The sequence below is a fragment of the Acanthopagrus latus genome, chromosome 17, assembly GCF_904848185.1.
Source record: "Acanthopagrus latus isolate v.2019 chromosome 17, fAcaLat1.1, whole genome shotgun sequence".
NCBI classification, from domain to species: domain Eukaryota; kingdom Metazoa; phylum Chordata; class Actinopteri; order Spariformes; family Sparidae; genus Acanthopagrus; species Acanthopagrus latus.
In genome coordinates, this window is record NC_051055.1 from 19,646,839 (window position 1) to 19,672,732 (window position 25,894).

Genomic DNA, 25,894 nt, shown 5'->3' on the forward strand with positions numbered 1-25,894 from the left:
TTGGGCTCTTTCTTTTTCCAACATCAGATAAAATGACAGCAACAGTCCTCCCCTCCCACCCCGCGGCCGCAGCTCTCTTCCTGTCCTCCTCGTAAAGACTTCCCCACTTCTTGTGTCGAGTCCAACTTTTTTGCAGTCTCCTCTGCCTCACCCGCTCTCCCTCTCCTCCCCTCCCCTCCCCTCCCCTCCCCTCTCTGTCTCCCCCCTCTCCATGACCTGCTGAACCAGCACACACCGGCCTGTCTGTCAAATCGACAGAACAGGTGCTCCAGCAAAGACCTCACTTCCCCCATCTTCTCTCTCCCCACCCTGCAGCCTGAAGGCACACACACACACACACACACACGGAAGCACACACATACATGTAGAGAGCATGCGCACATATCCAAACACTCCTGCATGTTCACCCAAGTTGCGTTGCAGGCCTCGGGGTGCTGATACCTACTGTAAGCTATATGCTGACGGATGCTGACTTACTGACCTGTGACTCCTCTCCACGGTGTCATGCACTCACACACACACACACACACACACAAACACACTCGCACGCACACACACGTAGACTTGCACGCAAACAGATCTAAATCACTTTAAGAGGGTGACCCAAAGGTGTCTTGACAGGTGCATATGAGCCTGCAGTCCTGCTGCAGTACATGATTTGATGTGAGTCCAAAACACTCCCCGGGCTTCTTCTCCCTCCGCCTTGTAATAAAGCGTCTCCTTATCCTGCCTTCACTTTCCTATCCGTCACATTATGTGGCAAACGCGGCTCCTCTAACATCAAGGAGGCGCGCTAACTTCATCTGCTCTCGTCTGAGACGTGCACAAACAAATGGAAGAGAAAAGTGCTTATTGTCTTTGAATGCGCTCCTCAGTCAATCAGTCAGCACATATCAGGGGGGAGTAAAAGCTAAGAGAGGGGGGAGGGAGAGAGGGAGGCCGTGGGGGGGGGGGGGGTGCAAAGTTTGACAGTCGCTCACAGTTGGCACCAAGGATCTAGGATGCTTTGGGGCGGATGGGGGAGAGAGGGGCAGAGAGAGCGAGGCAGAGGTAGAGAAGGGTGAGTGTCAATCGTAAGGGTGGACGAAGGAACCACAGATCCTTTTTTACTCCTCTCTGCATTTCACCTTCAGGAAGACAAGACAAAAAAAGAGAAAGTGAGAAGTGTGGAAAGAAGGAGGTGAAAGAAGAAGAAGAGGAAGAAGAAGAAGAAGAAGAAGAAGAAAAACACAGGATAAGAAAAGAACATGAAAGAAAGAAATCGTCATTAAACGCACTACGAACTTCTCTCTTCCCCCCCCTCTCTTCCTCCGTCTCGCACCTCTCTCAATTTAATCTTAAATCCACTCCAATTTCCCCCGAGGGACTCAATTCTCTCTCTTCCTGTAAGTATTCTCTTTCATTCTCTCGCTGCTGTTTCTCTCTGTGTTGTCAGTGTGCCTCGGTGTGAAATAATGCCTGCGCCAGACAAAGTCATCTCAATCAGCTGCTCGTTATTTGATTGCATTCATGAGTGGAGTGGCCTTCTTTTGGGCTCCTCCTGTTGTAAATAAGCGAGGTGTGAGTGTGTGTGTGTGTGTGTGTTTTATGGGTTTTGGGAATCGGACGAGCGCTGTGGTGATTTAGTATGCATAACCTCAGCTATTCCAGTGTGTGTGTGTATGTGTGTGTTTGTCCATTCCCTTCAAACAGGCTTCCTCTGGGTGTTCTGTGGCTGGCCAGTTCAAATCAATATTGTTAATAGGCTGTGTGTGTGTGCACTAATGCAGCTTATGTAGATCTCCCAGCCTTCTCTCTCTCTCTATTTCAGAGGCAGGCCTCTCTTCTTTTAGTGCATGACGCATCGCTGCTCCTGCTGCCACGGTGCAAATGTGCCGGAGCCCGTGCTGGAGGTGTTGCCAGTTCATGTTTGTCCGCCACGATCAGTGTCCTCCGGCCCTGACGTCTTGAGTACCTGCAGGGCCTCCCCTTGTTCTTCCCCCCTCTTCCTCCTCGATCTGTCTCTCTGAAAGCGTCCGTGTCTGTCTAATTCTCTGTGTCGTTGGTTCTGTCTCCGTGGGTGGGCCCCTGTGACTCTCTGTGTGATTATGACAGGCCGTCTGTAGGGAGGCCTGCCGTTGCCAGAGCAGCTCACCACAGCGCTCAGTCTGCCTGTAGGTCTGCGAGGCTTCGTGTCTCTATTTCCCCCTCAATCCATCTCCGCTGCGCTTTGTGTGCCTCTATCAATATCGGTTTGTGTCTATCAGTGGATTAACAAGCATCTGTCTCTCTCTCCCTCCTCTGCTTCCTCTTGCCCGAGACAGAAGGAGAGGGGGGCCATTCCTCCTGGTAGAGCGACTCCAGGAACTTCCTCTCTCTCTTTGCCCCACTCCCCGGCTCCTACGCCACCAACCCTCCCTCCATCACCTCAGCCCTCCACCGCCATGACGCTGCTGGCCTCCGAGAGGTCGCTTCTCATCCGGAACAAGTTCCGCTCAGGTGAGGATCCACGGCAATTAAAGGAAGGGAGGATTTATTTTCCCACAACAGTGGCGTTACATCTCAGTCATAATTGGCAACATTAGTATCGATACGCCGAGGTGAAGTGTCTCGGGAGGTTATTGGCCGGTCAGTCACACTTTCAGTCATGTGATCGATCGAGCGAGGGTATCGATCATGGTGAATGGATTTAGTGATCGCTGCCCACAGTAGATGTGTGTTGAATGGACGTGGGGACAGCTGGGAGATCTCTGCATGTGACAGTGTGACGCCATGACTGAAACATGCAGATATGCCTGTTAAAGCAGACAGAGGGCCTTTAATAGGAGACTCCTTTTTATTTGGAGATTGAATATGTAACCTTTACGTGTGACATGTGTCGGCTGAGAGGGTTGGCTAACGTAAACACAACATCAAACTTTAACGCATTACCACGTCTGTGAACATTTCAGCCTGACTCACATCAGATAGTGTTTCACCAGCTCCCATGACCCCACGCTGCCTCATGACATCATCAAACCCCATCTTATGTCTTCATTATCTCAGAGCTCAAATCTTTTACGACCACAGTGTAAAAATAATCAACTCCTGAACTTTTAATCATTTAGGTTAGTTTAATACTGGTGCATCTGTTTGGCCTATATAAGCAAATAAGACCACCAGCGAGAAGACCGGCTATTCATAGGTGTTAACGTTATTCTTGATCCTTCATGCCATCAGGTCTCATTCCTCTGGTCTGGGTCGATTAAGTCATTAAATCAAATTTAATATACAGTGTGATGAGGATGATTCGAGGAGTCTCGCAGCATGAGGTAAGAAGCTGCCGGAGTCCGGAGGCACGGTCATCGCCATCCATCCTGTAAAGCGATGTGTTTAAAAAAGAAAATCAGTCGGCCTATGAAAAATACCTGTGTCATTCTTTCACCTGCATTTAAAACAGATACAAGCGCTAACCAGATCGAGGTGTTTTGAGGCAAGTCAGAGGTACTCAAACTGCGCCTGTCCACAGAATCGACCTGAAAACTCCTTGTAGCAGCTTTCGATAAAAGCACAAAAGTATTAATATCAATATGAACCTAAAGGAGGTCTGTGTCAGTTCTTTATTATTCTGGGAGCCAGTTGTCACCTTATGTTGGCGGACTCCATTTCTAAACTTACGTTAGCTACTATTGCTCTCTCTCAGAGATGAAGTCACATTATTGGACTGTCGGTGAGCCGAGCCATTTGCAAATAAATCCACAGTCCAGCGACATCAAACAACTTAAATCCTCTGCAGGTTTAGAGAGATGGGGGAGTTCTACGTTTTCTACGTACGTCACATATGATAGAGATCAGTCACTTTATAACAAACTGTTGCCTAATTAATGGTTTGTTAAGCATTTCATTGTCAAATGATCAACTGAAGTTTAACAAACCATAAATGTACAATTTGTCAATGATGGTTACCATTAACTGTCACCAATCAATAATGCAACAACTTTAATACTACAGCTGATAAAGGTGGTGGAGTAATTAGCTAAAGGATTTGCCTCGAAAATGTAGAAGTATAAAGTAGCATAAAATGAATATATGCAACTTAAGTATGTCACATAACATACATCACAACACATGTCTATAACAATAAATATTTCTCTGTAAATAAGCAGCCATCAGAGATAGTTCGGAAAAAGCATCCTGAGTTATTGTATATAAAAATGTGAATACTGTAGTAGAATAGACTGATGACATCAAACCCCAGTCTGTAAATGATAGTCCAAGAATGCTGAAATGAATGCTAAACAGTGTTGCTGACTTTTACTAATCCAATGTATTACAACCTCCAGGAGACACCCGGCATTCTGTGACAAACAGCCCTTTAACAGCACCCTTTAAATGCATAATGCAAGTTTCCCTACAAGTTGTAGCGGCTGCTGCTGTGTTCCCGGGCAGCTGTCGTTAGCGGCTGGTAAAATAGAAAGGCGAGGAAACGACATGGAGACAGTCCCCTAGGTGTGCAAACACCTGCTGGAAAACGTGATTCTTTGGGGCAGCTGCTCTGCTTGAAGTCATGTATGTACATAGCAGAGCTGGAGGAACATAAAAGTCTGACAGTACACCGCACTGACGTGAAATAAACACGAGCTTCTGTCAGTTGAGGTTTATGATCGTGTTTTTGTTCGTTTGAACTGTTATTGCGAACAAGCTGATTTCATCTGTATTTGTTGACCTTTGACGTAAACTGAAGTCAAGGTCAAGGTGTTCAGAGAAGGTGTGAATCCTTAAGCAACAGATTCCAACACCCCTCGAAAATATTATGTTCATCTGAGCTCTGATTTTAACCAAAAAATCCTTCCAGCATTGTTTAATTCGGCTGATTTTATGAGGCTAGAAGAGGTGAATATAGTCAGTATTCGGTTGTGAACCACTATGCCATGTGCTTAAGGTGATTTAAAGGAGCACTATGTAATTTTGGAGAGGAAATTCAAGCTCTGAATTTTTATATTTACAATATTAATGAGGTAAAAATACAGACTCAGACATATTTATTGTTTCCATAACTGAAAACCAAGCTGTTCTCAGAGGAAAATAAGGTCCAGAACACTGTTTGAAGCTGGATAGGTGGCAGGGTCCGCCACATGTAAACAGTAAACGTAAAAAAGTATGAATTTGTGTTGTCCTTTAAGGTCAGTTTGTTTATGCAGTTTGTTTAATCAGTCATCAAATCAAAGGCAGTTTGTAGTTTGTTTATGCAAAAAAACAATCAGTCAATAAAAATCTCCGATTAGAAATTCTTCCTGTAACTACATAGTGCAGCTTTAAAGCAGACTTTAAGACTTGTGATTGGCCTCCACTTGAAAACAATCCAATGTACACACACAGAGTTAAATCAAACATGGGCTCTGGTGTGATTCGCGCTGCTTCTGTGCACCGTCATGTTGACAGTGCTTGGCGTGTCGATCTTCTTTAAATCCACAATTTTCACAACGTTAAACTTTTGTTTTGAGTTGTCAGAGAGACAGGGGAGCAGGAAGAGTATAGTTAGCGGTGCGAATGAGGATGACGTGAGGAGGAGGGGATGCATGAGAGGTTTTTGTGGAGAGAGTGGGACAGCTGAAGGGGGGAAGGGACCAACAGAAATAGACTCACTGAGAGATAAATAGCCATCAGCCCCCCTCCCTGCACAGTTTCCCCCTCCCGTCGCCAGGTCTCAAAACTCAGGGGGAGGGGGGGTACACGGTGTAACGGGCCCAGCCCTGCCCTGCGTCACCTGTTTGTGCGTGTGTGTGTGCTGAATCCTAATGTGCATGCATGTGGTGTGTAAGAGATTTATAATGCACAAGCACTGCAAAGTCATTCTGTAATATAAGTGAGGAGACTGTATTGTTTACTGGTGATCGTGCCGTGTTGTGCTGCTCAACTCTTCGTCTCTTCTCTTCCTGTACGTCTCTGTGAAGGCTTTAGATCTTTTTGTCCTTCAGTGAGAAATCAAACTAACTCACTGTTCCATCTGTGTGACTTCTTTTTCTTTGCCTTTCAGTCCTGCAGCTGAGGATTCAGAACCGAAGGCAGAGTGAAATCAATGCAGACTCTGGTTAGTCTACGTGTATCATTAACATTGTGATTGATTCGTCTACACTATGACTGCAGGTTGGGTTTCATATTAATGATCTTCAGGTCACCTCTTTCCACTGACAGATGATTGCTTATTGATTTGACTTTGTAGCATTTGCTGTACTGGCCAGCTTTTCCTTTTCCTTTGATTTTAGTTTTAGGGTCTAAAGTTTCAATTTGAATTTTGATTATTTGATTGAGATTAAGAATAAGGTTACTATTATAAGAGCCAATTTGAGTTAAATATATAGAGAGTTACATTAAACTGTACATCTAAATAATTCCAGCATTAGCTAGGCAATGTTAATGGAAACTTTTCATTATGAATCAGTGGGAACAATAAGGATGATATGCTAAATGAACTTCGTCTTCACATTAATCGGTCTGCACAGGGCAACACTCACAATCAGGTATTGGAAACACTTTTGGAAAGCTTTTGGAAGTAAAAGGATTTGGCCCATTTGGATATGAGCGTGAATACAACGAGGCAACATATGAGTGTGTATGTGCAAAAACAGCAGTATTTAATCAAGAACAAGTTCACCCAAAAATGAAAATGCAGTCATTAGAAAGTTGGTTGAAGTTTCATAGTCCATGAAACATTTCTGTAGCTTAACAGCAAAACAGTGTTGCAGCATTCTCCTAAACAACTGAAGTAGATGGAGACAAACAAACAAACAAATAAATAGAATACATAAAAAGGCTCCAAGCAGCTCATCTGATGTAATACTAGTCTCTGGAAGCCCTGAGATCACAAACATTATGTATACCTTTTTTCAGTTGTTCCCAGTCTACTTTGGTTGTTTATTTTTGGGTGAACTTTTCCTTTAAATGTAGGCATCATCCTGAGGTAAAGGTATTAACAAACAGTTCAAAAAAACAGATCATTTATCCAGATCTTTGCAGCAAGCAAACAAAAAATCTGAGGTAGTTCGACAGGCAGAGCTTCTTGCTTCAGTTCCCTCCTCTTTGTCTGAGGCTGAAGCAGGTTGCACAAGTTGCATTCTGATGCCTGCCGACACAAAAGAGCGCCTGAGATCCTCGGTGCTGTAACTCTGAGGGATGGGTTGAAGGCTCAAAGTGCTTTGTTGATGCACAAGTTCACCTGAGTTGCCCCTCTGCAGGGCTAGCTTTATTTAAAAGAAAAAAAAAAAGTTACTGTGATGTAATTTAATCCTTAAACCACAACTTGTCTTGTCTCTGCAGGGTTGAAATCTACTTGTCCCACTCCAAAAGCAGAAAAAGACCAGAGTGAAGCTCTGGTGAGTAGCATCCAGTTTTTTTCAATAACATCCAGCAGCACGACAGTCCCACACTATAGATCAAATACTGAGCCTCCATGTAAAGACATTTCCCCCCCACAAGTCACATCATTCTCATTCATACACATTATACTTGATAGAACAGAATGAGACTGCAGTTTACTTGACCTTTGTTGCCTCTAATTAAAATAAATTGTGCAAATCTATAACTGTAGGTCACTGTTTCGCCCCACCATTGACAGGGTTATGTGGTCTCCTGTGTGGAGTCACTTCACCTTAAAAAGAAAAGATCCAAGGGTTCCTTCAAAGACCCTGCAAATGTTCTGGGGGGAAAACTGTGTTGTAAATGAGTTATTTCTTTGGGCCACACTGACATTGAAGTACACTTTTTTTAATTAACTTCCCCCTGAATGAACTGCACTGTAATCTCTGGGCCCTGGCTGTTGGATTGACCTGCTGTCTTTCCTGATGCAGCGTCTAACTGATGACGGTGCCGCTCAGAAGCTGCCCCCAAGTGGTCTGAACACTGAAACTGCACAAGGTGATGCCCTGCCTACAGTCATGTTGCTGTCTCCTTCCTGTTTCACCCTGTATGCTCCCTGTATAGTGCGCAGTACCTTCCCTGCCTCTCTCTCTCTCTTTCTGTGTGTGCTGTATCGTATCTGCGCTGCTCTCCACTCCCTGTTGTACAGTAGTTGTGCGAGGAAATGAAGCGTGTAACTCTGGCTCGATGTTTTCATCAGCTGTCAGTTAAACAGAAATGTGACCTTGTTGCACGCTGTAGCTCGGCATTTTGAGCAGCCCGCAAACGTATCAGTGATTGACAGCGCTTGATGAACCCGCCCATCATGGGATCATCGTTTTCTCATCTCCCTTTATCTCCCCTCCTGCTCTCCTCACCCTCTGACCTTCCTTTTAATTTCAAAAGACTTTTATTATAATGTCTGGCTATTTCAACAATCTGATTTTCCCAAACTGCCCTTTTGAAAATGTTGTGCGCGAGTATTTGTGTGTTAAATCTCAAGGGTAATCATAAATCTCCCTTGGGCAGGAGTGTTTACTATTTTTTTGATGCCTCTGCCGGTTTAAATTGGGACTGTTAGCCTGTGGCAACACTGTTGTGCACACTCACATCACATATGTTCTGAAATCCTGTTGCTTCTCTCTCTCCCATCTCCTCGCCTCCCTCCCATCTGTCCCCTTCTCTCCACTTATCTGCACCGCTCCTCCCTCCCCCCGCAGAGAGGACTGTGTGTGGGGCCCACCGGCAGAAGAAGGCTCGTCAGGCGCAGGACCTCACTGAGAGGATCCAGCGACCGCCTGGACCAGCGGAGCAACAGCACGAACACACACTGCCCCTGGAGAGCCGTGAGTCAACACGCATCGGCACGCACTGGAACACACAGACAGACATTTTTTTAAAAAAAAAGATCTATTCCCACACAATCTCCTCTTCTCTGATGTGGTTAAACAAAAAGGGAACCGAACAGAGGCAAAACAAAAAGCGAGCTTTAAAGGTGCCGTATGACTGACCGCCATATAAAACCCAATACATAGATTTCAAAAGCGTCAAACCTGTGATTCCCTCACATTCTGTTGTTAATTTTTGAATGATTTCAAATAAAATGTTTGCATTTTGCACCTTTGATAGCATAAGTTGATGTCCACAAATGAAAGGCAGGTGACAAAAGCTGACAAAATCAGGCTGGAGCAAATCCAAAAAACTGAGGAGGAATAAGACAAATAGGCTGAAGCTCAGGGAACATGGGCAGGTTTGCTAAAAACACAATTAACAAAATTAGTTACACTGGCAACAAATAAGGATGATTTTCAGAAATACATGAATGTCCTCTGAAGTCAGAACCTTAACCTCGAAAAGGCCGAGAAAATGTTGGTACAGGAGTTACTCATTTTTTTGTTTGGGATGAAGGTATGCATTTACCAAAGTCATGTATTGTAAAGTTATTGCATCAGTTTCTTTGTAATTCCTTGTCACTCAAATCCTGCAAACAGCTGTCAATGTGGTGTTTAAATGCTCTGAGCGATGAAACGTGTGATATCTTTTGGGTGTCCATAATGCTCTCACATTCCAACATGAAGCACATGAACACACCGAAGTTGGAAAAAGCGACATCCCAACTTGGGATATGGGACCATCCGAGGTGCACGTGAATGCAGCATAAATACACAAAGATTAATTAACAAATGAAACACGGGTGAACAGGAAAACAGAAGGGGAAAAAGACAAAGACCGGAAGTGCAACCTCAGAAGTGACAAGACGAAACATAAAAAATAAAATGGGGAACAATTAAAACCAAAACCATGACATTTTTTCTTCTTTCTCACTTCCCATGTCCTCAGATCCTGCTGCTTTCCCTCTGTCGGCTGATGTCTTCGAAGATGACATCTCCTCCTGCTCCTCCTCCTCGCCCACTGAGCTGGTTCACCAATCACCAGCCTTTTCTTCGCTGCCTGGGCTCTCAGGTGACCAATTACTGAGTGACTTCTCAGCTGTGGGCCCGCCTCTTAAACACAGCCCCAGTCACGCTCAGGTGAGGAAACAACACCGATAACCTCTAATAGACACATTAAAGTGGTTATTAATAGACTGATGTGTTTTTTAAATAGCTTCCTATGTCAACTCCTATCATCTGATATTCTGCCTTTAGTCTGGTTTGGCGTTGCTCCCGGTAACCGAGGGCATCAGACAACCAATGAGTGTCACACTGGGTGAGTCATGCTCCATGGCAACAACTGGGAGACCAAATGGGATGTTTCTGACCTCTCAGACCACACCCCTGCTGCCAAAGGTAATGTGGGGTTAGTGCATGATAAAACACTGCATTTAATTTTTTTTCATCTCATTCAAATTTTATGAAGGTATTTTTTTTTTTATCTTGTGTATAAAATTATAACACAAAGGAATGCAAGCAGATAAATGTGGTAGTGGGGTGTGTGTATGTGTGCTCGCTATGGTGACAGGTATACAGCAGAAGTGATAAAAGAGCATTGTAGAGGTCTTCATCCTAACAGGATGGTCACTCCTCTGTTTCGTCAAACACAATGCTCCGCTCTAAGCTGCTCTGCATTCATTACTGTCAATTTGCACTTCTGGGGGAGCTCAGTATTTGCCCTGTGGGTTAACACATTCACACACAAGCAGCGTGGCTCTATGACAGAACCAGCACATGCTGTCATTTGGAGATTTGCGAGGCATTTGTACATTTCATGTGAGAACTTAACCTTGACATGGGGCAAATACTGTCAAATGACGTGAAACGACTTGACGGCCTCTCTGTGACATTTTACACGTTATTGCTGAAATTATTCACTATGTGGGCATTATGTGTCTTTACAGACAGCTCGGCCTCCCAGTCCCACCTGCTCCTCCCTACCCACCTCCCTCACCTTCAGTCATCTCTCCCGCCCACGGAAACCGCGGGACACCAAACCCAAAATGAAGAAACTCAAGTATCACCAGTACATTCCTCCAGACCAGAGAGGAGGGTCTGGGACTGGAGGTAATGGAATGAAAAAAAATGTGTCATTTTTATTGCATTGATCAAAAATTCCTTTTTGTTCGGCCTATCACAGCTTGCTCTTGTGTCGAGATTCTCCAATGAACCTACAGTATTTTTATATTTAGGCGGGGGAGCCAAACAGAAGAACCCTGCCCCTGCCCAGCCTTTAGACCCAGCCTATTCCCAAATCCTGAAGCAACAACAGGTCTTCCTTCAGCTGCAAATCCTCCAGAACCAACAACAACAACAACAACAACAACAACAGCAACAGCAACAGCAACAACCACAACATCAGCTTGCGGTTGTGCCCAGGTACGTTGATAAGGTGTCAACATTTTGCCAGTAAGAGACCTCAGGTAGTATAGGTGAATGAATCCTTCTGTCATTCCCCCAGTGGAGATCACAACGATCTTGTAAAGTCTTCTGGAGCCATGCCCCTGAATCCCCACCCTGTTCCCGCCGCAACAAGCCACACCCCTCTGGACATAAACCCTGCGTCCAGGCCTGAACCCCTCCCTGCAAATCTTGTTGATCTTACAGTAAGACAAGCATGAAAACACAGACAGGCAGAAAATGCATACAAATGCTAATTATTAACGATTCATGGTGAAGATCTCTTAAGTGCCCTCCTCCTTTCCCTCAGGTGTCGGAGTTGCGGCAAGAGCTGCGCAAGCGTGGCCTTCCTGTCTCCGGCACCAAGCCCGCTCTGTTGCTGCGTCTCCGACCCTTTCAGCTTCCCCAATCTCAACTCGTCCCTGCTCCCCTCTGCCAGCTGGGTACCAGCCTGGAGCCAATCACCCGCTGCCCCCCGCTCCCACCCAGCCAGAGCCCGGGCTCAAGCTCCAGCTCTGGACTTGACTCACCCAGCAGCAGCCCGAACCAGCAGATGTACATCCCGGACAGAGGAATTCCTAATGGGATTTTCAGTGACGCTCCAAATGGAATTCCGAATGTGGTTCTCAACGCTATGCCGAATGGTCTGTCGAATGCTGCGTCGGTCGGGTTGGCAGGTGAACAGTGTGGTCTTGCCAGCGCCGTCTTCCTGACTTCTGCCAGCACAGCCTCAGGAACTCCGAGTCCCAGTCTACCCATGTCGTCCTCCTCACCCCTGCAGTGTGGGACTCCCTGGAGAACTGAGAGTGAACAGCAGCAGCAGCAGCAACAGCAGGAGCTGAGTGTGGAGCTTGAGATGAGGGAGAGGTTGAGGAGCAGGCCAAGGGACCGCTCCTCCAACACCGGCAATGAGGTGACCAAACACAGCCTTCTGATCGGAGATGTGTTGGAGAGTAGTTCATTTAACAGACGCCATTAATACTTTTATTTTTTCTTTCATCCTGTAGTCTTGTGGAGGATCCCTTCATCCATTCCTGCAACAGGATCCTGGATGCTCGAGAGGCAAACCAGAGATAGATGCTCAGACAGAGGTGTTGTTTACACAGGTAAACACACTAATCAATGCACACATATTTCGGATAATCCCTTTTTAAGGGTACACCACAGAACCTTCAATCTGTTAACTGGTCGGACATGTGAGCATACTGTCATCACCATCTGTCAACTCGTTTACCCCTGCTTTCTAATCAGGTGTTTTGCTGCCAACCGTGTGATGTGATTGGCCAGGATTTTGAGCTGCCAGTGCAGATTACAGCAAGTCCCGTTCAGACCCTGCCCGGTGTTCGCAGCTTGGAGGAAGAACTGCAGGAGGCGATCCAGAAAGCACAGGTTAGAGTCTGTGGATGAACAGAAAGAGATGACAACGAGTTATTTTTCTACAGCGGGATTTAGAGATATAATATGTAACACTTATGCATTAAAATGTCTAAAAACAAAAAGACTTCTACTTGCATGATCACAATAATGCTCAAACCAAGGTCAATCCATAATTTAATTCAAGAGAACGGTGCGTTGTTGATATGACTTATAACTGGAGAAGATCAGGTGATAAGTCAGAGAGTGAGGAAGGTAGCTGACGAACGCCTCTCAACACAGCATAAAACTGAAATACACGTCCTCCAGGAGCATTGGGTTCCTGGGTTCAGTTAATTTCCTGTTTTAAGTTTGACAGGATACCCTAATGTGTCATGTGTTACTTCCACTTCCTGTCTTTATCTGTTTCCTGGCCTCTTTCTCTGCACCTGTGTTTCAATTTTTCATTAGTTCATCTTTAGTTTTGTTTTTTTTGTTTCTTATTATTTTGGACTTTCCTCTGCCTTCCTTTAGTTGTTTGCATTTTGGATTTTGGACTTCCAAATATATCAGCTCATCGTTAAAGCTCACTTTTTGTTGTTCAGCCTGCCTGCCTTCCTATCTGGTTTGGGTCACAATTCATTGAAAGATGACCAAAGAAAAAAAATGCAGACTTAAATACACAAGGGCTAATGAACAGATGAACCACAGGTGTACACAGAAAAAGGGCGTAAAAGCAGACCACAAGTGGGTAGTAAAACATGACACATAAAACGTTCAATATAAAACAGGAAATCAACTGAACTAAATCCAAGATGACGACATGAGTCATGGTGGTTAACAGTACAGATGACTAATCCAGCTTCATGACCTCATCAAACTAAGTCTTATGTTTTCATTGTTTTGACTGAGAAACATCTCGCAGAAGAACACACTGTGCATTTAAGTGTTTTTCTGTTTTTTTGGCCATAGATGGACCCTCGGCAGTCCATAGACGACATTCTGGATGAGCCTATGACTTGCGTCGGTGAGTATCTCATGATTAATAAACAATAAAACTTGCAGTAAATGGAGCTCATATTTCTTCCCTGTCTAATCCTTTTAAATACCTCTCTTTCAGACTCTGTCAATGTCTCTGATCATAAATCCCTTGAGCACCCAGTCCTCGGCCCGTCGCCTCCTCCTCCACCTCCTCCTCCTTCTCATGCTGATCAGTCTCAGGCTTCCCAGCTGCACAAGGATGACAACTTCCTGCCCTCACCACTTTGCTCCTCTCTCCTGCTGGAGCTCCCTCCATCTCCTGCTGTAATAAACCCCAGCCAGGTGATCCCGGCACCTCCCCCACCCCCCATCTGCACCTCCCCTCTGTCGTCCAGGGGGAAATCACGGAAACGACGGGCTCCGACACTGTTTGATGCTGCCGACTGGCTTGAAACTCTTACGTCTGGCCTCCGCCCTCTCACTCCACCGTCAGCTCCTTTTGTTGAGTCAGACTTCAGTCTGGATTCAGATTTGAATGTCAGTCGGGTGTTGGATCTGATGATAGAGCAGTGGTGAGGTCTAGTGTGCGTATGTCTGTCTGTAACTGTATGTACAGTGGATGAGTGTTTTTTGATGGTCATGAATGGGGAAAACTGTATCCATCCTACTGAGGGCACAAGATTGTGAATTGTGGCCTCCATCATTAATAAAAGGCTGTCAGAGTCTCTGGCTCCACGCAATGTCGAGAGCTGGATTTATGGCAACAATAGCACAAACACATGCACACACGGACACTGCAGAGCACTGTTTAAAAGCACTTGGGCTCAGCCAGGAACAGCAAACAAGCAACACATCTGTGGACTGACACACTCCACAGCACAATGTTTGCAGTGCAAAACAAAAGGAAACCTGGTGGCATATTAATTTAAACATGCTTCCTGGCTGCGCTGGGAGAATGTTGTTTCTGACTTATCTCCAAAACCCATTGTCGGATTGGGTTGAGTGTGGCCCCTGGTGTTGACTCAGTCATTGAGTCCTAGCCATTCATAAAACCCATTTAGAGTGTGTAAAAAGCCAGACAGAGCACACAGCTTGTGTGTGGCTCCAGACCTTCACCCCGGTGCCAGACACACAGTCGGCATGCGGAGGGAGAGAGCTGGCAGAAGCTACAAACAAGCGGTGTGAGGGCGTGCTTGTGTGTATGTTTGTGCGTTAAGTATGTGTGTGTTCAGTATGTAACTGTGTGTGACTGCACAAACAAGGCTGCTTTTGTTTGTATTTGTCCGCACCCAAATGCTTCCATGTATATTTACATTACATTAAGCGGTAATGCCAAATGCACTTGCGGTTATTTGCTTACAATTAAGTGTGTGAATGTGTGTGTGTGTGTGTGCGTGCGGGATGCGATTGATCCATGAGAGGACATGCGTGAATGACACGGACAAGACGCTGTGGATTTCTGTGTCCACATTTCAGACCAGATATTTCATTGTAGTCTCACTGCCAGCGGGCAGTAACTCCAGTGTAGTTATCCAGTGTAATCATCAGAACAACTATATTACCTTGTTCAAGTCACCGTTCTCCAGCAAGAGCAATCAGGCAACCGCCCCAAAAATAGCCCCCCATACAAATGCACCAATCAGACAAGTGAGAGTTTCCTCATCGCTTTGCAAAAACAGGTGGTCATTTTGTTCTCTGATTAACCCCCAACAGCGTCTGGCCCGCAGCACGGTGCTTACTCTGCTACCAGGAAAAGCTACATTTAGCACAATTTATTGCCGGAACCTGGCGGCCACACCTGTTCGCTTAGTTTAAATTAATTCCACAAATGTTTTATTTGACATTGTTAAATCATTGCTGTACACTACAATTTTATTAATTTAATTATGAGAAAAAATGCACTATAGAATTAATACAACATGATGTATATGTGTGGAGGATATGTAACCTGTCACATGACCAGAGGTGAGCTCGTCAGCTGAGGCTGATCCAGTAAATGCTGCACATTTTCTTAATGGTGACAGTGATCTTGCTTTTATATTCTACATGATTTAGTGTTCATGCAGAAATGGGTACATTATTTGTTTGCTTAATAGACTTTCAGTGAGTTATGTCCATTCTCAACCCCACTTAACATAATGACATTAATGAAAAAGATCTGATGGGGGTGAGCTGCCATTAACCTCTGCCGTGACAGATAAATGTAATTTAGATAAAAGATCTCGTTTGTGTGAACGTATATTCTGCCCTTAATTGGCTGCACGTTCCATCAATCATGTCGGAGAGCTCTGATTGGCTCATTTCATAGTTTGATAATTAACTGAAAAACAAAAGGTTTATCCTCAGTCTGCAAAGTGTTGTGTTAATAAAGGTGCTGAGTGCAATATGATTTGTGTAAAGGGCACAACAACTGGCAGAACTGAGGTCACAGACCTGAGTATGTTCATGTCATGTTTTTTTGTATGCAAACTAGCGTTGCTCTGGCCAGGTCCTGTTCTGACGATTAGCTGGAGACAGGCCCGGTTAATCTTTGGAAGAAGGTATCTGTCTATAGGCAACCTTCAACACAGCTTTATGTTGAAGCAATTCTTGTACAGACTACAAAAAGTGCAGTTAAATGTGGATGGATGGCTTTGATAATCATAGCGATCAATAAACGTTGCCTGCTGCACAAATAAAAAAAAAAGATAAAATGAAAATTGATAGGCAGGAGAGTAAGATGCTACCTCCTGTGACTTCCAGTGCTTTAGGGCCAATGCCAGTGTTTTCCTCTCTTTTAAGTTAATTTCCGAACACTGGTGCAGAGTTTCTGTTGTGAAGTGGGTTTAAAACTGACCTGACGTAGATGGTTGGTGCACTTGAGTGTTTGAGGTAACTGAGACTCTGTTGGCCACTTCTGCTGCTATATATGTCTTTGCTCTTATTTATTATGTGACTTATTACTGCAAAAAAAGATATCAACCTGTCCAAAATGTATTTAAAAAGTTTGAGAAAATTAAAGTCTTAATAGATTTTCTATGTGTTTTCTTTGTTTTTATCTCGATTAAGTTCACATTTCTGTGATATGGCACGCTGAAAGGATTAACAAGTCGATTGTTTCATGAAGATCTGAACTGATAACATGTATTTCACAAGAAACTGTCCAGGAGTTATGTCTTCTCAAATACTGACGATCACAATGTAAATTAAATACTCATTTGTACCAATATGCTGCCTAAATATCCATTAAACAGCACTAACATCTACATGGCTTCATGGTTAATCTTCACAATGACACAGTGACGTAATTTGTGGAACAGTCATGTAGCTGTAGATAAAAAAACTGGATAAACTACGACCTCCAGCCGGTGATCATCTTCGGGCAGAGGACCACCAGAGGTAACAAAAGCTTAAATTTGTATATTATTACTATGAGCATGATTTACTGAAGCACAGCGGTCCTCTGAGCTAAATGCTAACTCACAATGACAATAAAAACATGTGAAACAGATATATTAGACAAATTGTTAGCCATATTCACATTTGGCACCAACATTTGCTAGCTAGCACTAAACACAAAGTAAGTTATAGCCAGGGCTGACGTGAGTACTTCAAGTTTTGCCATAAACTGCTGGTCATAAACAACATTTTTGGATGAATTGAAAATTTGGCCTGATGATAGTGTGAAATCACCAGATACTACCAAAAATTAATTTAAGTTCATCCAACATTTGGAGAGACAGTTTACTGTAACTGTGAAAGTAAACCTTATGGGGGCGCTCGACGAAAAGTATGGGGATCAACAAATCAGAAGGATTCAACCTCTGGGCCAAAATTCATGGAAATTCGTCCAGTAGCTGTTCAGATTTTACCGTCTGGACTACACTGCCATCCACAGAGCCTGCTGGGACTGCTGAAGATTAACATCAACATGACTAAAAATTTGAATAGAATAAATAGATGTGGGTTTTTTTTCGTGATGGAGATATATTCTGTATTTTATAATTCATTATGTTTTTTTTCCACAGCTGTCAGTTTTCCTGCTAACTGCCTGAACTGTGAGCTGCATCTCCTAATGAACGGAGAAACTCGGCTTAATGGATCCGCACGTATCTGATGGATGAGTCAGGATGTTTTTCCTCTCTGATGTCTTAACAAACAGCTCATGTTGCTCTGCAATGCAAGAAGACAACTGAAGACAGTCTCCTTTTTTCTCATCAGGCTTGATGCCTTCATGCAGTCCTCTTCAGTTGTTAAAGACACAGTTGGTGCAAATTAGCTACCTCTACAAAAGCAGGTCGGTTGATTAATTGATTGATTGATCACAGAGACCCAGATGCGTTGAGAGGATCCATCTCCATTCCTATCAAAGACAGGAATATTCAGATACAGCAGACATTTCCTCAGACTCACTTACAGCTCGGAGAGATTCAGACCAGCCTCTCTGCCATTTCTACAGCGAGCTAAAGCTGCATATGCTGATAAGTTTAACCCTACAGTACCTGTCTAGAGACCAGGCACAAAGGGAAGAAATAAGATGAGACAATCTACTCTCTTTGACTTATCCACCCAGGGGCAAGAGTGTGTTTTCACAGGGGTAATACTCCAAAGCTGTGACCAGGGTGTAATGAGGGATTCTCTGTAATGGCCCCTCTAGCCGTTCCACATCACTTCCTCCTCGTCCCCCCTTTTGCAATAACCGCTTCCTGCGCGATTTCATGGGAATTAAAGGGAGAAAGGTGTGTTTCATATGTAAAGCAGGTAGCTCTCGCTGAGACGTGAGATGGTTTATGTGCTTTCCCTCCCTCCCCGCGTCTCTTCCCGCTCTCTCTTGCTCGCTCTCCCGTTTCTGTCTCTTGGGTCGGGGTTGGGGTGGGAGGGTGGGGCGTTGGGGTGGCTGGTTGAGGTAGGCTTTGATCACTGGCAGAAGGTCGCTATGGTTCGATTTCTGTGGCGTTCCTCTGAGAGGTTTGCTCTGCAATTATAAACCATGTGAGAGAAGGCATAGGGATGTTAATTTCGCAACAGCTACAGCAGCCCGTGTGTCAGTTAGCCAACAGCGAACATGAATCACATTTACAGTATGAGGCAGTAAACAGGCATTTGGCACCACAGCAACCAATACATGGGATGTAAGATCCATTAAATAATCTCTTTACTGTGTGAGCTCTATAGTTAGAAGAGACTCACTGGAGGACTTAAGAACTTCTGCTGGCTCCCCATCCTCAGCTCCATACTGTACACACTGTAGATAACATGAAGGCCTCACTATAACCTGCAGTAACTGGTTTTATGGACTCTTAGATGCAGCAACAACAAGCTCCCAACACAACATTTACTCTGGAGTGTCATCCGGGTAAAATGTGTTGTGCCGGTTATTGAGGACAGTCCTCGTTCTGCGGCCGACTGACATTCATTTGTTCAAGTTCATTAAAAAGTTGTCTTGTTATGAAAAGCATTTATCTGAGGCTCAATTCTGGGGCTGGTCCATCAACACATTTCTAATAAATTACAGCTGACCAACTTCTGATTTTGACCCATTTAAATTCAATTTGATGTCAGATGAGTGGCACTCACGTCTGTTTAAGCCCCAACAACGACAGTACGGATACGATGACTTGTAGACGGTCACATCGACATCACGCCAGCGTTTTTCTACCGTTTGAACGTCTGTATCTGCGAAATATATCACAGACACGAGGAGAAGACACAATACAGGTGAAGGGTGTTTTTATCTTTCCCTCTGACTCTTCCCCTTCCCGCTTTCTCGCCACATCATCATATTTATTGATAATCATCGAAGGCAAATGCTGTGTGAACAGATGCAGGAGCCGCGCTGCTGTCACGCACCACACAAGCAAAATACACATAAACCCAATGTATAAGTGATAACATACATACACCATGAACTATTTATTAATATTGTTATCATTTATTAACAGTGTGCTGTGGAATGTTTGTGTTGTGCAGGAAGCCGGTTGTTAGTATTTCTAAGCTGACGTTGTTGACTGTTAGCGGAGCAGAGAGAGGCACTGACACGAAACACTCCAGAACGAGCAGAACGTTCCCACCTATCAGACTCTCACAGGGATTCCTCAAGATCCAGGTCACAGGTCATCAGAGGCTATTGGGTACACCTGTGATGTTGCCCCTCAGCTGGCTGCAATCAGTCAGCTGGGAGACGATATAAGGGGTTACGGTTCTTCTCCTCAGTTGGTTTTATGTTTTCAGGGAGTTGACACCATCAGTTGTCTCTCTGCAGTTTCTGTTTTGGGATGAAAATCTGGATTGAGTTTGTTTGGGATTTGTACCCCCATCAGCGACTCCCTCTTCACCTTTAGTTTTTGTTTGGGCCCAGTGTTTTTTTTAAGGTTGTCTGTCATTTTGATAGAATCAGTGAGCGGCTGGGGGTTTTACTCCCACCACCACCTTTTAGACACCAAGGGACCAGTTTTGCTTTGACCCTTTTGTGATTTGTGCTGTACTTTGTTAGTTTCCCAGCCTTCGACTGCTGTCCTTCAGGATCTGTTTCCTGGTGAAATGTAACACAACCCAGAGAGACCTATTATAGATCTGTTTTTTTCGCATAACATTACAATCTGCTCACATGTGGCAAACAAAAGGTTTTTTTAAAAAAAGCCCCTTAATTTATTTAAAACCACTATTTGTGTTTGAAGTGGAAAATGTCCCCGTCGTAGCATCAAAAAAGATGCAACAAAAACTAAATATGCTATATTTACATTAAATCTTTACATGTAGTGGCTTTAAAACAGTGACTTTTTTCAAGGATGAAAGAAACTGAAACAGAGCTGGATAGTTTCTTGGTGTTAGATTTTTATGTGGGCTTCTCTTTGCAGATAGGGCATTGTACTTTTTATGTGGAGCCTCAAACTGCTTCTACAAGTCCACAGAAATCATTTGAATGTTTAATTTCCTAAAAACTTGGGAATCCAATGAAGCCACCGCAGAAATCTGCTGCTGCAAAAACTTGTGAATTATTACTGCCGCTCTGCCTGAAGGAGGAAAATATTTGAAAAATTCAAATGTTGTTCTCGCTTGATGTTCTCTGTGCCTGCTTTTTTTTTTTTTTTTTTTTTCTTTTTTTAGAAGGTAGAAATAACGTTGTGACAGCAGTCCCATATCAGCAGCGTCTGTTACTGTATGTAATTATTATAATTTTAAACAGTAATTTGTGTGATTTTGTATTTAAAAACCAAAATAATTGAGAGAAAATGTGGGTCGATTCCTGATGATAAACTGCTTCGGTGAAGAGGCTGTTGTTGAGGAATGATTCATTATTCCTCTTATGTTCAGAATGACTAATTTCCTTGTAGTTCTCTCAGCTGTATCCAACTGGTTCATTTATACCTCCTCGTGAAAGCTGTTATCACACAGCACACGCGACTAATATGGAACTTGCCCTTCAGCATCGCTAATCATGAAATTACCGCTGTAGGAACTCTACCTCCACACTGTAGCCTGACTCCTTCTGCACACACACACACACCAAAAAACATGTTTCTGTACTAAAATCTTGCTAATGGGACACACACAGAATATTTCAAAAAGACATGGGATGGTGCAGTTTTATCCTGTGAAGCAAGGATGCCCTCAAAGTGTTTAAAGTAGCCTGCGTGTGTGTCTGTAACTCGAGGCTTCTGCAGCTCTCCAGCGCTGTAGCACACATCAAACTGCAGGGCTGGTTAAGCTGAGCAGAGCTGCTGCTCATCTTTGTTTAAAACTATGTGAGATGGGGTAGGCTAATTGGACTAATTAGCACCAAAACAAGGCTTGGCTGAACAGTCTTTCTGTAACACAGATGTTTTGCCTCTTTTTTTTTGTTTGGGGGGGAAAAAAAAAGAAGCAGGGAGAAAAGAGCCTCATTTTCAAGGCTCACCCAGTGTGGCAATCCTCGGCTCTGTGCAGGCACAAAGCGGGCGGGTAGACGTGTTTCTGATGTACTGGTGCTTTTAACTGACCTTTGACACAATAGCGGGAGCCTGAACAACTCCAGCCGAGCTTCTTGACAGTCAGTGGTTGAGGCGCACTACCCTGTGGGATAAAAAGCTTACACAACTTTACACTCGCTTTGTCTGAACTGTGGGTTTTTTCTGGGCTTTGTGTTACCTTAAAAAAAAAAAAAAAAAAATGTTTGAAGCTCCTTGCTGTAATCCCAAGACTTCATGAAGACTACACAGCTCTACATGTAGACCCACAAAGTGGAATTTGGACAAGAACACCATGTAATGCTCATGTTATCTGTTTGTACAGTATGTTTGTGAGGGCTACTCTCCCAAACGTAAAATACATAAAATCAGTCAGAGGACCAGCCGAAGATTTTGTGCCTCAATTTCACTGTTTTCTGCTCGAGAGCTTCACGTTATCAGCCCAAAATGACTCCACTGTGCAGCACATTGTCTCGCACCAACAAAAAAAGTAGACCCAGAGGGTTTTTGGTAAGTACCTCTATCTTGAAAATCTTGCAAGCACGCTGTAGGCTTAGTGCGAGACAAATATAGACAGTACTCTCCATTATAGTGGTTCATTACAATATAAAAGACTGAGATGCTTTTGTGGATCCTGTGAATATTTAAATATAACATTGACATTGTAACAAAAAAAATAATTTCTTCAGGACATTGCTCCGGTGACGAGACCTGTATTATGTAAAATAAGGCAATTAAAAACCGATAGTACAGCGTGGTTGTGGTGTTACAAAAAGCTACTGTCCAGATCTGAATCTGCTTATGTAATAAAAATATGCATCTTCAAAGGTAATCAGCTGTTTTCTACTGTTCGGCGTATAGACACTCTTCATATGTAGCTACATGTGTAAATCCAGTCTTCTCCACTGAACAGGACGAGGACAGAGATGGTATTGGGTTTGTTGGTTAATAGTCATTGCAAGCACCAGAGGGAACGCCGAGAGCTGTTGGAATACAGCAATCATTGCTACGTATTATCCATCCTTGTGGAGGTGTTTTTCTACACTGTAACCCCTTGTAATAATAGAGTTAGCTCATGACATTGCCCTCTTTCTTTTGGGAATAATATTAATTTACCACCATAGCTAGTTACACAGGCATGCTAACGATTGCAGCACAAACAAAGTTTAAAGGTAGAAGTCAGTGATCTATGGGGAAAACTTAATATTTGAATTTGTGGCCAAACAGACACAGCGATCCCATCAATGCTCGTTCAGAAACCAAAATTCATGGACAGTTTTGTGGAACGTCGCAACATTAACATCGCCCACCGGTCAAGTGGAAACACAGCGCCCTCCGACAACTATCTGTCTTCGGCCCTTTTCGCCTCTCCGAGGTCTCTCCATCTTTGAAAAGCCCCGCCGATGTTGACACAGGTCTTCGCTCTCGCCATATTATGGTCCGTATTTTTCAATGTTTGTTCTTCTGACCTTCTCCTCTTTGGCGGTTTTGCGGCCATCTCTTTGTCTTCACCGATTCACCAAGACAAATTCCTCTTGGTGTAAAATCCTTATTGGTAATAAATCTGATTCTGATTTATGCAGGCGGTACCTCACGGCTAGTCCAATGACTCACTTCATGGTGCCCCCACTGCTCCGCCTCCCCCGTGTCTCGTGCAGGAATACAACCCCCCCTTCTCTGATTTGGCTGGTGTGACCGGCGTGGCCCGCTCCAAGCCATTATGCTTTGTCTCCCATTTACAGAACCAGATACAGCTGCCGTTACGTCTGGACATGATGGATTCTTTCAATCTGAACATCACTGTTAATATCTGGATGCTGCTGACATCTGTTCAGACCACATTATCTCTTCACTGAATGAAGTATTCACGTTCATTCGTGTCCCAAGCCTCTGTGATGTCAGACCCCATACTCTGACATAAGCATTACATAATCTTGTCAAATGACTAGCCATCCAACAGGGTGAACCTGTTGTTGCGCTCTTTTGTGATAAGAATTTAAATGCCTTTCAAATCATGTGAAATGGCCCAAATCTCTTTAAACCCACAAGGAAAAAAGGTCAACGAGCAGAAGGACAGCAGGATGAGTAATTTGATTTTTTTGAATTGAACAATTTATGTAAGCCTTGGGAGGAAAGAAAGCTCCACAGATGCCGAGCTGCAGCGTGTTGGAGTCAATGACCTCCGTCTTCAGCAGCCAGATGAAAAGCACGTTTTAGAATCCGGAGCAGACAGCAGGTGAATTTCGCTTCCAAAGAAACAAACAAACAGGTTGGGATGTTTTTTATTTTAGCGCTGACAAGAAGAGAGATGACATTAAATTATCACCGCAGCGCTGTGTATCCTCAAAGGTGACTCTGCCTTCTTTTCAGTGTTGAAGTTCTTCTTGTCATCTAACGCTGCATAACAATGATGTTAATTTTAGAAACCCTGACCATGAGAGTCAATTTAGTCCAAATTGAAATCCAAATTTAATAATGCAGTTATTTTATCTTTATAACAAAAGGGCAGAGATCCAACAAAAACCATCAGAAGTCTGTGTCAAGTCACTTCAAAAATCACATGAGGGAGCGTTCAGAACCAATTTTCTCTTGGACGTGTGTGTGTGTGTGTGTGTGTGTGTGTGTGTGTGTGTGTGTGTGTGTGTGTGTGTGTGTGTGTGTGTGTGTGTGTGTGTGTGTGTGTGTGTGTGTGTGTGTGTGTGTGTGTGTGTTCTAAAGGTCTAAAATAACTTTACAAATAAAACTGTACAAATAAAGTCCAGTACTTTTCACCAACATTTGCTCCCATTTTTCATAAAAAATTGCACTAACAAATGATTCAGGATGGTGATTGCGCCAGATGTTTCTTATGTTTCTGGTTTTCAGACAATGTTTCTTCCAGCATTTTTAGCTCTGCTTGAAAATTTTGTGTTCTGTCCTCTCCACTCCGTCACCTGTTTGGAAACAGATGCAGGTTATTACTACACATGTCACAGCAGTTAATTAAACACAGACCAGTCTGATTCCAACTGTGCTCTGTGTCAAACTGCCTGCACCTGAAGTGTAGATTTGTCTTCCTGAGGGTTATTGGCCCAATCCCAATTTACCCCTTGCCCCCTACCACTTAGCCCGACCCCGCCTTTACACCTAGGGTACCCGGTCTCGTTAGAATAGAGGGGAAGGGTGAATGGAGGCTTTTCTTTATGGTTTAAATTTATTATGGACCATTTAAAATATCATATTGTAAACAAGACATTTTAGATGGTCTTTTTACTTGCTTCTTGTCGCTAAAAAAAGGCCAAAACCAAAGACGAATAGGCAGGTGACCAAAATACAAAGACTAAACACAAAAGCTAATAAAAGCACAACCAAAAAAGCAAAATCAAAAGTACAAACCATTACTAACACGAGGAATCAAGAAAGAAAGGCCAGAAACATGTCAGGAAGATGGAACAGGGAGACTCTGGAACCCGAGGGCACAACAGAACAGAACCGATCCACTGACAGAGGGGAAGACATGGACCTAAACAGACAGGGGAGGATTATGAACAGAACATAGGTGAACAGCAAAAAAGGGAGGATGTAGAGAGTGAGAGATGACACAGGAGTATATGTAACTTCAAAATCAAAGACAAAATAACAGGACCACAAACTGTGCTGTGCTGCTCTGCTCGCCTGTGTCGCCTCAGTGGGGGGGAGGTTAGCAGGTAAATCTGCAGATTTGTGGTCGATGTAGAGTAAAACAGCTGCCTCTTAAAAGGTGGCAAACAGTCTATCTTTAGCCCCATTCACACAGCCTTTCCAAGGTGGTAATCTTGCAGCGATATTCCATCTCGCTATCTGTATGTATATAAGTCGCAGAGACAGAACAGGGGGACAGTTTCATTCCGCCCCTGATCGGCCAGTGGAGGTAGTAACTGCTGCAACATTTGGCAAGACGATATCCGCCTGAAAGTGTAAGCTGGCAGCGCGGGACAAGGGTGTAGTGGTCAGATGGTGTTCACAGCCAGACAGCTAAACAGATCAAACACAACACTCATCAAACGTGGAAAAGTGGCTGTCATCCTGTCTGTCCTACTGACTCTTCATCACATTTCCACGGTACCCTAACCCGAAAAACGGTGTCTGTCCCCGGCAGCGAGCGCCAGGTGGCTCCAGCAGTTGAGTGGTGGTGATTATGTAACACAGTTTAGAGCAATAAAACTTAAATTCACCACGTCTTTGACTGTTGACAGCAACTTAAATAGACAAAAATCACAAGTCACTGCAATGGTCCGCCACATCCCGACACAGTCTTCAGTGAACTTCCAGCATCCCTCCAGATAATATGATGTAATTCAGAGCAAAAAAAAAAAATCTTTGTTTCTTTCCACAATGTGTGTTAGGCTCTCAATCACAACACATTATAGCAGCATCCATATGATTAACAGTTTGCTGAGACAGTTTTAGATTTACAGGTGGAAAACGAGA

General features: G+C 43.9%; 1 protein-coding gene and 1 long non-coding RNA gene across 4 annotated transcripts; one reads left to right on the forward strand and one right to left on the reverse strand.

Annotated features, from left to right (window-relative positions):
• The first annotated feature begins 965 nt into the window (after positions 1-965).
• On the forward strand, positions 966-14,256 carry si:dkeyp-69b9.3 (myocardin). Of its 3 annotated transcripts, none has more exons than XM_037072901.1 (16): positions 966-1,385; positions 2,304-2,478; positions 5,996-6,049; positions 7,276-7,331; positions 7,806-7,872; positions 8,574-8,699; positions 9,694-9,884; positions 10,002-10,142; positions 10,691-10,853; positions 10,979-11,165; positions 11,248-11,392; positions 11,497-12,099; positions 12,194-12,292; positions 12,438-12,575; positions 13,512-13,566; positions 13,660-14,256. In XM_037072901.1, exons 2-16 carry the CDS (start codon positions 2,424-2,426, stop codon positions 14,094-14,096), a joined length of 2,517 nt encoding a protein of 838 aa, XP_036928796.1. In that variant the 5' UTR covers positions 966-1,385; positions 2,304-2,423; the 3' UTR covers positions 14,097-14,256. The 3 variants fall into 3 exon arrangements, with proteins under 3 accessions (XP_036928796.1, XP_036928798.1, XP_036928797.1); XM_037072903.1 differs by lacking the exon at positions 966-1,385 and adding an exon at positions 1,775-2,157; XM_037072902.1 differs by lacking the exon at positions 966-1,385 and adding an exon at positions 1,775-2,153.
• LOC119005354 lies at positions 6,846-9,817 on the reverse strand. The gene is made up of 3 exons (XR_005070476.1): positions 9,679-9,817; positions 8,597-8,724; positions 6,846-7,199 (listed from the first exon to the last, which is right to left on the reverse strand). It is a non-coding gene; the product is annotated as an uncharacterized LOC119005354 (long non-coding RNA).
• Positions 14,257-25,894: the final 11,638 nt, after the last annotated feature.

What these genes read in the sequence shown, in the direction of transcription:
- si:dkeyp-69b9.3 (XM_037072901.1), top strand. Translation starts at nt 2,424, where the DNA reads ATGACGCTGCTGGCCTCCGAGAGGTCGCTTCTCATCCGGAACAAGTTC. An exon ending in TGAAATCAATGCAGACTCTG is followed by an intron (nt 6,050 to 7,275) that starts GTTAGTCTACGT and finishes TTGTCTCTGCAG; the next exon opens with GGTTGAAATCTACTTGTCCC. An exon ending in AGGCGATCCAGAAAGCACAG is followed by an intron (nt 12,576 to 13,511) that starts GTTAGAGTCTGT and finishes TTTTGGCCATAG; the next exon opens with ATGGACCCTCGGCAGTCCAT.